Here is a 13,433-nt window from a genome sequence, read left to right as displayed (position 1 = left end):
TTTCTACAAAGGATTTTGGCGGGCATCGAATGTACTTATCACCTTGGAGAAAGTGGACGCGTTAACAACCGGATGCGGCTCTTCGTTTGTTTTACTCTCCTTTAAATTATTTTCATTTTCAGGGGACATGTCTTTGTGCATAGTCTGTAATCTCTCTCTCTGTATCCCACACATTTCTGGGTGCTACTGTGAATGGGGCTGTACTTTTAAATTTCATTGTCTGGTTGTTGCTAGAATGTGGAAAGAAATACGGTTGACCTTTGTTTAGCGACCTCTTGTGACTTTGCTAAATTGGCTCATTAGCTCTGGTAGCAGTTTTGTAGATTTGATTTGTTCTACCCCCATGATCATGTCGTGTGAATAAAGACTACTAACTCCCTCCCATGTCTATGAGTTTTCTTTCTTTTTCCTGTCTTGGTGCAGTGGCTAAGACCTCCACCCCAGCCGCGTCCCAGCCTCCAGGCCAAAGCTTGCAGTCTGTTGCCATGTAGCGTAATGTTAACTTAAATCTCTAGTAAATGTGAGGAAGTTCGTTTCTATTCCTAGTTTGCTAGGTGTTGTTTTTTAAATCAACAGTGTTAAACTTCATCAAATGCTTCTTCTATTGAGATGATTATGTTTTTATTTCTTCTTAGATTTTCAAATGTTCAATCAACCTTCTACTTCTGAGGAAAATTACACTAGGTTTTGGTGTATTGATTTTATATATTGCTGGACTCAAATTGCTAATATTTGGTCTGTAAGTTTCTTGTCTGGTTTTTGTATTGGGGTAATGCTGGACTCAAAAATAGGTGTGAGGTATTCTCTCCTGGTTTTTGAAAGGCTGTGGAAGATTGGTGTTACTTCTTCCTTGAAGGTTTAATAGAATTCACCAGTAGACTCTCTGTTCCTGGGGTTTTCTTTGTGGAAAGATTTTAAACTATAAATTCCATTATTCTGTTTCTTCCTGTGTCCACTTGGATAATTTGTGAATTTCATGGCATTTGGCTGTGCCATCTAAGTTGTAGAATTCACTGGCATAAACCGACCTGAGACGTTCTCCCTAGGATCTGTCACCATGCCCTTGCTGGTGTTGATAATAACGTTTGTTAACCTCTGTCTTTAACTGGTCCAGCTAAAGGCTCTTCCATTCTGTTGGCCTTCTCAAATGAACAAACCGCTTTGGATTTTATTGATTCCTCTGTCCATTTTCCATTTATTTGATGTCTACTTGTACTATTTCCTTCCATCTATTTACTTTGGTTTTAAGTTGCTCTTCTGTTTCTGGCTTTTGAAGGTAGATGCTTACATCACTGTATTTAAACCTCTTCTCTTTCTAATGGAAGCATTTGAAGCCGTCAATTTCCCCGTAGGCATCTCTTTAGCAGTATTTTGTACACTTTTATATGTTGTGTTTTCCTATTCATTCAAGATATCTTCTAATTTTCCTTGTGGGTTTTGACTCATGGGTTATTTATTTAAAAGTGTATCATTTACTTACTTTATCTGTTTTAGAATTACTGGCGTATTTATTTAGAAGCCAGCTGGGGCTGGCTCAGTCGGAGGAATGTGTGACTCTTGATCTCAGTGTTGTAAGTTGTTTTGTTTTCCCCACAGGGTTGTTAAGTTTGGGCCCCATGTTAGGTCCAGAGATTACTTAATATCTTCAAAGAAAGAGTGTGTTGCTTAATTTCCAAGCATTTAGTTATTAACAGTGCTCTTCCTGTTAGATTTTGAATTTTTATTTAGTATTATTTCTTAAGATTTCTAATTTAATTCCATTGTGGTCAGAAGACATATTCTGTAGAATTTCAGGCCTTTTAAGCATGAGACTTGTTTGATGTCCCCCTGTATGCCTACCTTGACGCATGTCCCCAAGCACTGGAAAGAATGTGCTGCTGTCGGGTGTAGTATCGTGTAATTATCCATAAGGTGGGTCTGTGTTTTTCCTGTTCGTCAGGTACGAGAGAATTCTGAAGCCTCTGACTGAACTCACGGATTTGTCTGTGTCTCTGCTTGCTCTTTCCAGCTCCGTCAGGTTCTGCTCCATGCGTTCTGATGCCGTCACAAGAGCCCAGTACATTCAGGGTTAAATCTGATGCGTGCCTCCTTTCTCTATGAAACAGCCTCTTCCTCTCTGGGAATACTCCTTGTCTCAAGGTCTACTTGGTGTTCGTGTGACCACTGAGGAGTGCTTTCCTGATTGTTTTTCATGTTTTTCTATTTAAAGTGTGTGTCTAGTGGATGATGTGGACCTTGGTCTCAATTCTCTATCTGGGGGTGTCTGTCTCGTCTTTCTTATTTCTGCTCTTTATTCCCTCCCCTTACTTTCCTGCCCTCCTGTAGGCAGATTTCAGATTTATGCTGGAGGTCTCTCCTAACTGAGAACTGCACTACAAATCTGTGATGTGCACCGACGTGCCCTTTTGTGGGAGGGGTACAAGTTAGGAATACGTTTGTATGCTTCAACTCACAACCACCCCATGAGCTAATAATAAGCACCTTAACTCCTTATAAAATATAAGAAAACCAAGTTTAGAGAATTTAAGTAATTTTCGTAGGGGCACCCAGATCGTGACAGAGCCAGGCTTTAGCCCCTGGCGCATCTGACTTCAGAACTGCAGCCAGGGCACCTGGGTGGCTCAGTCGGTTACGTGTCTGACTTCAGCTCAGGTCATGATCTCACAGTTCGTGGGTTCGAACCCCGTGTCAGGCCCTGCGCTGACAGCTCAGAGTCTGGAGCCTGCTTCAGACTCTCTGTCTCCCTCTCTCTCTGCCCCTCCCCTGCTCACACTCTGTCTCTCTCTGTCTCTCAAAAATAAATGAATGTAAAAAAAAAATTTAAAAAAACCCTTTAGCCTTTAACTGTATCTCTCCATTGACTCTGGTGCCTTGAGAACATTCCATCACTGAGAAGCAGACCCAGCACACCACGTCCACTGTCAAATGCAACATCTCTGCTTTCTAAGGAACTGACCTTGATTCCTGCATGACTGGTAACAGAAACCCTTAAAAGTCTCCCCAGCTTTGCAGCTTGTTGCTTTGCCTTTATTCCCACCTGTACCTACTTTTGCATTATGGCCTGTTCTAGCAAGAACACACCCATGCACACACAAATACACATACATAAACACACGTGTGTATACACACAAACACAAATGCACACACACAAATATACAAACACATACATATATACAAACGTGTATACACACACAAACATGCACACAAACATACAAATACACATACACACACATGCATGTGCCCCTAGGCTTGACCCCTCTCTCCCCTCTTGAGCCCTTTCCTCTGCTCGTTTCCTCATCCAGATGAAACCTTGCTCGCCCCTGCCTTGCCCCTGCCTTCATCCCCCCCCCCCCCCCCCGGCCCCGCAACCGCCCTGCACCACCTGCAATGGCCCCTGGTTACTAACACAAAGACTGGCCATTTCTTTTCTCAAACTTTCCTCCTTGGTTCCTTGGCACACTCGCTCCCCCGCATGCCCACTTGAACTCCCACACACTTGTTCTCCTGTACACCCACTACCCTGCACACTCGCTTGAACTCACACTTGCTCCCCTGTACACTCACTCAAGCTCACACTTGCTCCCATGCACACCCGCTCCCCTGCACACCTGCATGCCCGGTTGAGCTCATGCTTGCTCTCCCGCACACTCACTTGAACTCACACTTGCTCTCCCACACACTCACTGGAGCTCACCCTCTTGCACACCTGCTTGAGTTCACACTTGCTCTTCCGCACACTCGCTTGAGTTCACGCTTGCTTCCCTGCAACTTGCTCAAGCTCACTCTCACACACCCACTTGAGCTCACACTCACTCCCCCTCACGCTGACCCACTCACACCCCCACTGACACACAAGCCACTTGGGAATTCTATCAAGGCCAACGCAGTGAGCAGCATAATCACCAGGCAGTGGACTCTGTCGGGTCGACAGTATAGGTGTCTCAAAGTCAGAAATGTGCTCTAAGTTAGTTCACTGCAACTGTCACCCCACATCATAACTGAGGCTCCGGGGCCACCTCCGGGACGCCTGGACCACCCCCTTCTGCTCACCTCCTGGCAAGCCAAGCCCCCTGGACCCTAGCACCAGTCACTGCTCTTCCCCTGTCAGGCCTCTTGGTTCCTCCCTTCGCTCCTCTTCCTTGCAGGTGATGCTGGGAGGCACCTGTACTTGGCCTCCCTGTCCTGGAGGCTCTTCCTGCACCTCCTCTGTCCTCAACGCTGCCCCAGGCCCTGCTTTCCTGCAGCCCCGCACCCGCTGGACGTCTTGTCACCTGGGTCCCCTCACCATGGGCCCCCCTCCCACTCCCTGCCACCTGCAGGCCAGCTGCCCTGCTCCTTGCATCCCAGCTTCTCTGGAGCACACGCCAAGGGGGTGGACCTTCTCTCCAGGTCCCTGTCCTGGCTCTCCCATCTCCCTCTTTGCCCAGCCGCCTCCAGACACTCACACTTTTCACCCTTCTGGAGCCGACCCCAGGCTTGAGCCCTCTCCTGCCCACCCTGGGGGCACCCCCACCTGGCTCAGGGGGCCGGCCTCCCCAGGATGATGCCCAGACACCTGCAAAGCTGCTGAACCGACTTTCTCAAAATGTTCCCTCGGAGACCACCCTGCCTCCAGCTGTGGCTTTTGTCCTTTCTGGAAATGGCAGTGGGCATGTGCTGCCCACACACATCTCTGCTGCCACATCGTGGTGAAGCTCACCCAGAGCACGTCCACCCTCCCCCCACATAAACTCTTTCTCTCTCGAAAAGAAACACTAAAAAAAAAAAATTAAAAAAAACCCATTTTTTAATGTTTATTTATTTTGAGAGAGAGACAGAGCAAGAGCTGGGGAGGGGCAGAGAGAGAGAGAATCCAAACAGGCTCCAGGCTCCGAGCTGTTAGCACAGAGCCCAACGTGGGCCTCGAACCCACAAACCATGAGATCATGACCCGAGCCGAAGTCCAATGCTTAACCCACTGAACCACCCAGATGCCCCTCAATTTTAGCTTTAGAATCACCCTGTTTGTGTTTTTTTTAATGTTTATTTATTTCTGAGACAGAGACAGAGCATGAGTGGGGGAGGGGCAGAGAGAGACAGAGACACAGAATCAGAAGCAGGCTCCAGGCCCCGAACTGTCGGCACAGAGCCTGATGCAGGGCTCGAACTCACGGACTGCGAGATCATGACCCGAACCGAAGTCGGAGATGCTCAACCGACTGAGCCCCCCAGGCGCCCGTTTGTGTTCTGAAGTAGAGGGGAGTGTGGCACGTTCAGATGCTGCACAGATAAATGTGAGAACAGCCACTCCTCTTCCTCACTCAGGTTTTCTCTGTGCTCCTCAGTTACGTGAAAATGCTTTTCATGTGGATATTCTGTTTGCTATGAGGCATGTTGTCACTTTTTGTTGTTGCTGAAAACGTGACCTTCTGTTATATCATGACATTCCTGCTAATTTTGTGTTCTGTTAAAAGCTTTGTTCTTTTTGTGGTCACAGCTTTTTAGTTGTTTCTCTTAGATTTCCTGGGCACGCAATCATTTATCCATAAATCCTCTCACCTCCTTTCCCATTTCATGGCTTCTCTCTCGTCTAAGTGTCCTTCCCTGCCCTCGTCTCCCCTGTCCCATTTGCTCCGCCACGCTGGCCTCTCACTGCAACAACACAGACGCCACCTGATTTGTGAGAGCGTGATCTGCTTGGTCTGCTCGGCCTGCCGGCCCCACCGGGTGCAGTCTGCGGTGGAGGAGGGCGCGATGGCCCATCTCCCGGGAGATGACTGTGACCGTGCCTGGCCTGCTGCTGGGTTCCTCTGTTCGCTGTACTGGTCACAAAGTTTAAGTCGCTAAAGAGTTAGGAGGAATGTGTAGTTCACACAGCACAAGTTTTATTAATGTAATTTTAAGGCCAATTAAACTAATTTTATTCAGAGTAAGTCTACATTAAATTACAATATTAACAATCTCTAGAAATAATGAACATAAAATTTAAGAAGTAGAAATCTATTTGGTCTTTATAGACCACAAATCATAGAACTCACAAATGAAAATTTACAAATATAGAAATAATGAGGATACTTGAAGGGCGAGATTTTCACATGGAAACCCATAAGATGTCATATTTTAAACACGCATGTTTCAAAAAGGGAGAAGTTTTTAATAATTTAGCACAAAATCAAATTATATAAACTTGGTATATCCCAGAAAATATTGCTTTAAACACTTATACCATGATCAAAATTCCTTTGGTAGCTTTTAATCAAAGTGAAACATGCTATTATGTAAAATATAAAGTACTCTGAAATGTTACCAGAAAAGGATCTTTGTTACAGTTCACGGTACTGACACCGTCGGCCCCCACACAACCTCACCTGTACACACACAACATGAAACCAGGTGCCAACAAAATCCTTTAATCTTTTGACAAAACCACCTTCCCAACATCAGGACTCGAGTGTCTCCCGCCACACCTTACAGTGGTCACAGCGTGGACAACAAGCTTCCCTGCGTAAGGCTGTAAAGCAAACCAAACTCTGTTAGAGCGACTGTACGCCATCGTACAAATACTGCAGTCAGGAAACCAGACAGCGGTCACCTCGGTGCGAAGAGCAGGGGCTGCGAGACACAATCTTAGAAGAGTGGGTGCAATCACACTGCCCCCTGGACCCCTAAACAGAAAATTCACAAGCAACTCAGACGCTCGTGAGTTCACCGCAGTGAGCATGCCCCCAGTGCTGTCTCGGCAAGGAGGGGTCTCGCCGAGAAACCTCGCTCTGGGAAGTCCATCATCAGAGTGTAAAAACATGGAAGATAAAGGAAACGGACATGTCGGTATCGACGTTGCAGAACTGAGGAGTCAGTTCTTGACACTGACTGTTTCTTCCTAATGCTTGCCAACGAAGGGCTCTGGTTTCCAACCTACATGCCCATCCACCAGGAGCCCCCGCCTTCAGGAGCACATCAGCCCACTCTGCAGCCCACGGACACAGCACGGAGGGTCTAACTGTGCATCTGTGATCACACGCACACACACACCCCACACCAAGCTGTCAGCTTTCTGCTACAAAAGCAACACCTTACAAAGGAACCTCTTTTACCCAATATCTTCTCGTCCAATCTCAAAGTCATTCTGCCCGAGCAGCTGCGACAGTTTAAACACCGAAAAGAATAAGAGGAAGAACTGGAGGAAAGACACACGTGCCGCTGGCAAACCCCTAAGCTTTGTGAAGGGTGATCTGAGAATCATCCTTTCCTTCTAATCCAAAAGTCTCCACGCTGGCTCAATCTCAGAAGTCCTGGGAACGGCACAGAAATGCTTCACCGCTCTGAAGATACATTCTAGGGTCTCGCTGAGAGAACACGGCTGGCCGACACATCAGGCCACGTAGTGGTACTGATTCGGATTGTCTTTGTCTCTCTCCATATAGTCTCTGTCTATAAGAGATTCAATTCTCTTTTTCAAATCTCCAGGCTAAAAAAGAGAAACGAAACCCCTCAATTATAGTGGCGGTAAATTTACAAACATGGGGAAACATACGCGCAAAGCAAGTAATTATAATTATATAAAATATACGTATCTACAGGTAAACTATTTATAATTATAACCAAATTATAAAACGAAGACAATCCAAGTCCCTCCTTCAGAGACAATGCTAACATGGCCTCTTGATTCAAGCGCTCTCGTGTGAATTTACTGTCTGAGCAGGGTGAGAGGGAGGAGATGAAAACCCTTCTTTACCAGCACGAACGAACGCATAAACAGGGCACATCTACTGGGTGGCACATTTTCATTGGTCTGAAAGGGGAATCTGGTAATGTCTCAGGGCAGCTTCATCCTTTGCAAGGACATCTGTCCCCAATTCCTGTATTTCCTGCATGTGCTGCTGATGTCGTGTAACCACAGGTCCACAGATGACTGACGCCATAACAAGTGAGCCCCGCGAGGACGTCTCTCGCTCCGCCGTGGTAGAAAGCACACTTATGTTGACATTTATGAGCAAGCTTCTCACTTCAAGGGCACATTCCATCAAAAGGCCTAGCTTTCTATCAAGTGACGGATGGAACATTCATGAAATGCAGTGAGACCCACGCGAGGTCCTGCCAGGGCAGAGCCGGCTGCTACAGCCACCGCATATGCCTCCCACCGGTCAGTGCTGTAACTGCTGGGCCTCTCGTCTGTAAGAGGGAAAGTGGGCGCTGGCGCTGGCTCTGGCCCAAGGGGGAAAGAAGGGTGTACATGGCAGGGCTGGGCGCCCACACCTGCGTGGCAGAGGACACGGCAGCCGCGTGCTCGCCCAGGGGAACACGGTGTCTGCTCACCCTGACTCGCTCAGTGAGGATGGAGGGCCGGCTGCTCCTCTGCCCAACGGGACCCCGCAGAACCAGGGAGCTTCACCCCCCAGGCTCAGTCTCTGCAGGGCCAGGCCTCACGAGTCCCATACTTCCCAGGTGGACGCGCCTGTTTTCAAGAGCTCTTCCTAACACTTCCCTACCTGGTCAGTGCTCCAAGTACAGCCAGGGCAGAAACCCTCCGGCCTAGAAACACGCAGGCACAGACAGGATTCAGGGTTGACTTTCTCATGCACAGAAATGAGGAGGTATCACCAAAACAGAAAATGCTCTGGAGGTTGTCAGTGCTGAATAAATGAGCAGCTAGTAGGACTTCCCCCCCGCAATCACAGGGCATGACCTGAATAGCCACCCCACTGAGAAACCCGCCTGGAGCTACAGCACCTGCACCGGCCCCCTCCCCCTCCCCCTCCTAACAAGGTGTCAACGTCTCTGGTCTCCGCAGGTGGCAGATTTGGGGCCTCTAGTTCCTGGGACGGTTACAAAGAACATTTGGGATAAAAACCCTACTGTCCCCACTTGCCAGTTTTTTGACATTTGGTGTGCACACACAGGCAGATTTCTGCAGTAAATGATCACCTGTAATGCAGGACAAATGATTCTAATGTGTTAGGAACTGAACATGCTTTTTCAATGTTCGGCGCAGTACTTTAAGTTTAATTAAGCTAATGTGCATTTACCTTTACTGGAAATTTCAGCTGATTATACAATTCAGAAACTAGAAGGTTATGACCAAGAGTCTTTCTCATCTTCATTATTCTGACGATAGCAGCGTCAATCTGATATTGTCTGTCCTGAAACACTCTCTCAGTGGTGCTGGCTTGTTCCTCAATCTGCACACAGACACACACACAAGTGAAGTGTAAAGATACAGTTGGGTGTTATTTCATATTGTTGAGTTTAATGGGAAACTTTTTTCTTATTTGAGAGAGAGACAGAGGGAGAGAGACAGAACACTCGAGCACAGGCAGGGGAGGGAGAGAACCTGAAGCAGGTTCCACACTCAGCACGGAACCTGATGCAGGGCTTGATCTCAGGACCGACTGTGAGATCATGACCTGAGCCGAAATCAAGTTGGATGCTCAACCAACTGAGCCACCCAGGCACTCCTGATAAGAAAATCTGATGCAAAGAAAGGCCAAACATTGGGTAAATCCTATGCTGTTATGCATTTTTATTTGTTCTAGCAAAACCTAGCTTCCCAAGAATAGCCCAACTTCAGTACCAAAGCTTGAAAAAGAATGTAAAGTTACATTCCCCTCATAAAAAAGCTACAAAACACTATCAACTGTATATAATCCTGGATTAGATCCAGTAGCACAGAAGAGAAAGCAGAATAAAACACAATAGCTACCAGAGTTTATTCCAGAAATGCAAGCTTTGCTCAGCATCAGGAAACCTAGGAATGGAATGAATTTCATCACAGTTGTGTTGAGGTCACAGCGATTATGTGATCTCTTGACAGACGCTGCAAAGGCACAAAAAAACTGAAAACCTATCCTTGATCTAAAACAAATTAACGTACAAATAGCAATGAAAAAAACCCCACCTGAACATGATAAAAAGCTATTACCAGAAGCAAAGCACAGCTCCTGATAACAACTTCATGTTAGTTAACAGCAACCTACTGGAGGCCTGTTTGATCTACAGGAGACAGGTCTGTGCCCGCATGTAAGGTAAGTGAGTTTCAGAAAGGGAGAAGCCACGCTTCCATCGCACTTCCAAAGGGATCCACCACCCCAAATAGGTTAATGTTCCAGCCACTTGAGATAAAAAAATCAGGAAGTGAAGAAAAAGCCTGGTAGCACCATTATTTCATACAAATGTGATTTTGAAAGTTCTAGCTGCGCAGTAAGAGAACAAAAGAACTATAGCAAATTGGAGCAGACACGTGGTAATTATTTGTAGATAAGCTACGAATCCAAAAATCCGAGAAAATCAACTGAAAAACCATCAAAGCCAATGAGAATTTCGTGAAGTGGCTGGACACAGGAAGAGTACACAAGGGTAAATGGTGTTGATATATATACATACTGGCAATAACTGGTTACACATGTAAACAGAAAAGATCCCCTTAATAGGTGCCAGCATTTTATTTGCCCTTCTTGCTTAAAACCTTCAGTGGCTTCCCCAAATTCTTCATAGCTCTGACCAGTCTGTATATAACCTGTCTGTGGCCTGCCTCCTCAGGCCTCACCTGGCTCAGCGTGGCCTTCGGTGGGAAAGCCTTCCCTGACCCACAGTGTCGGACTGTGCTTTTGTCTCCTACCTCAAGTGTAGTAAGTTAAACAATGTGTAATCATCTGGTACCTGTCTGCTGAAAGTTCCTTGAAACCAAGATTTATAAGAATAAGTTATTATTCACGGATGAATTCTCAGTGCTTCACAGAGGACCTATGCCTTAGTAGGTGCTTAATGAGTATTTGTTGCATCATCTAATAAGAAATATGCCAAGACTTTTAGTAGAAAACTCCCATGAAGAGAAGAGACTTATATTTATATATATACACAGATAAGAATCAGATTTAGTATAGCCAAAATGAAAACTGAAAACTATGTAATGCACTTTGAATAAAAAATGTTAATGTTCTTATTTGGAGGGCAAAGACACAATAAAATTATTCTGAAACTTACTGGGAGAATAAATTTATAGGAATGGGTACATTAACTAAAAGAATTTGGGTCCTGGATATGAAAGAGATCAATAGAATTTGTAGAAGAGAATTTAAAAACTGACTCGTAATATGTGAATTTAATATATAACAAAGGTGACAATTCAAATAAGTTGTCAGAGAATGGTATTTTCAATTCAGTTTTAGAATAGGAAGAGTAGTTAGATTGCTTTTTGATATTAATTTCTACGTGGCTCAAAGAAAAACTTAAATGTAAAAACTAATAGAAAAGTACAAGTAATTTAAAAAAAAACATTGGGTTAGGGGCACCCGGGTGGCTCAGTCAGTTAAGCATCCAACTTCGGCTCAGCTCATGATCTTGGGTTTGTGAGTTCAAGCCCCGCGTTGGGCTCTGTGCTAACAGCTCGGAGCCTGGAGCCTGCTTCGGATTCTGTGTCTCCCTCTCTCTCTGCCCCTCCCCCACGCTCTCTCTCTCTCTCAAAAATAAATATTAAAAAACAAAACATGAAGAATTAAAGATCAGAAAGACATGATGTGCATAAGCTACTCAATGGCATAAAGATGCTCAAAGAAATTCAATCTAAAATGGCAATGAACTATCTGTGCCTGTAAGAACAGGGCGGGCAGAGGGAGGGCTGGCCCTCTTGTGAAACTGGACACTGAAATCTGGGAAGATCTGTCAGGCTTCCATTTGGAAAAGAGTGGCCAGACTAACAAAAGTCCACATTCTTTGACCCTGTAATTCCAGGGCAAAGATTTTATACTGAAGAAACAAGCTAATAGGTACACAGGATGTTTAATGTAATCATATTTCCAGTAGAGATCGAAACCACCTGAATGCCTTTCCCCAAGGGCGCTGCCGAGCTCCTGAGGGACACAGGACCAACTACTCTACACCCGTGAGAAACCAAGTCCTGACATGGAAGCAGACCCACAGTAACAAGACCAGACTGCACAACGGCACATATAAATGCCATCTGCAGAGTGATCCTGTTACAGAAAAAACAAGATTAGACATTTACACCACAGGAAAAACCTGCATGTCGAAGTGGCAGTAGAGGTCATCTCCAGGGGACAGAGGTGACAGTCCCACTTTGAAATAAGCACACCTGGGTGGCTCAGTTGGTTAAGTGCTGACTTCGGCTCAGGTCATGATCTCACAGTTCATGAGTTCAAGTCCTGTGTTGGGCTCCGTGCTGGACAGCTCAGAGCCTGCTTGGGATTTTGTCCCCCCTCTCTGTCCCTCCCCTCCTTGTTCTCTCTCAAAAATAACATTAAAAATAAAGTAAAAGCACAAAAAGAATGCCTGTTTTCCCATATACTTGCCGACTCTGGATATCATCAAACTTTTAAACATTTCCCATGTTGACAGATGAAAAGTGGAGTATTATTTTATTAAAGTTTTTACTTATTTGAAAGAGCAGGGGTGGCTGGGTGGCTCAGTCAGTTAAGCACTGACTTCGACTCAGGTCATGATCTCGCGGGTTGTGGGTTCAAGCCCCGTGTTGGGCTCTGTGCTGACAGCTTGGAGCCTGGAGCTGCTTCGGATTCGGTGCCTGCCTCTCTCTCTGCCTCTGCTTATGCTCTCTCTCAAAAATAAACATAAAAATTAAAAAAAAAAAAAAAAAGCGCACACAAGTGGGGAAAGGGCAGAGAGTGAGAGAGAGGGAATCCCAAGGAGGCTCTGTGGGGCTTGGACCCATGAAATCACGAGTCTGCTGCTCGACGACAGAGCCCCCCAGGCAGCCCTGGGGTATTATTTTAACTTCAATTAAAAAAAATTACTGATGAGAATGAACATCTTTCATATACTTACTGATCTTTTGCATTTCTTTTTGTGTAATCTGAACTTCTTTTCCCACCGGGCTCCACCTGAACACTTCCAGGTAAGGGAGCGACCACGCTCGACTGAGGGGGGTGAAGAAGCTGTGACGCTGCCCTGGTCTTGTCTGAATGGGTTGGTGCCTTCACAAGGCCTCTCCTCATTTACATGCCAGGGCCCACTGCCTCCCCCCCTCCGCTGCGTGGCAGCACTTCAGGCTGCAAGGGCTCCCTTGTTCGGAAGGGCCTGAGGGCGGTGGTCCAGGACCTGCCCTGGACATGAGACACTTGAGAATGTCTTCGCTGCTACAAACACTCCAGTGGGCCTGTGACAGCCACCACCTCACCACCCCTCCCACGTTAAAGTGCTCTTACAAGACTTAGGAATCGACCGTACAAACGAATGAGTCCTTGGTAAGTACCCATTGAGTGACACAAGAAAGCTTATACGTACGGTTTCCTTCATCTGGATCTGGTTGATCTTTATTCGAAACAGTTTGTGCTTGAACTCCCCGTTGAACATGAATGTGTCCCCGTCTTCCACCTCCTTCCCTTTGGGACTCTTAACCAGAACTCGTGCTTTGCCGCAGGCCAGGGACTGCAACGTTCTTCGCAGCTCACCGTCCTCTGGGTGGGGAGAGAATCGGGCACAGA

The 13,433-nt window shown here is 46.2% G+C and overlaps 1 protein-coding gene across 3 annotated transcripts in view; it reads right to left on the bottom strand.

Annotated features, from left to right (window-relative positions):
- Positions 1-5,844: 5,844 nt before the first annotated feature.
- Positions 5,845-13,433, bottom strand: part of CUL4A (cullin 4A) — a 46,820-nt gene continuing 39,231 nt past the window's right edge. The window contains exons 18-20 of one of the 3 annotated variants that reach the window (XM_047851479.1): positions 13,234-13,406; positions 9,006-9,158; positions 5,845-7,447 (exon numbers count right to left, since the gene is read on the bottom strand). In XM_047851479.1, coding sequence (XP_047707435.1) covers positions 7,352-7,447; positions 9,006-9,158; positions 13,234-13,406 — 422 coding nt within the window. In that variant the 3' untranslated portion in view covers positions 5,845-7,351. Of the gene's footprint in view, positions 7,448-8,733; positions 8,905-9,005; positions 9,159-11,489; positions 11,502-13,233; positions 13,407-13,433 lie in introns of those variants that run through there. The other 2 variants (XM_047851475.1, XR_007150719.1) reach the window with 2 other exon arrangements.

Source organism: Prionailurus viverrinus, chromosome A1, assembly GCF_022837055.1.
Source record: "Prionailurus viverrinus isolate Anna chromosome A1, UM_Priviv_1.0, whole genome shotgun sequence".
NCBI lineage: Eukaryota > Metazoa > Chordata > Mammalia > Carnivora > Felidae > Prionailurus > Prionailurus viverrinus.
Note: the sequence above shows the minus strand (reverse complement) of the source record. Positions and strands in the feature narration are given on the sequence as shown.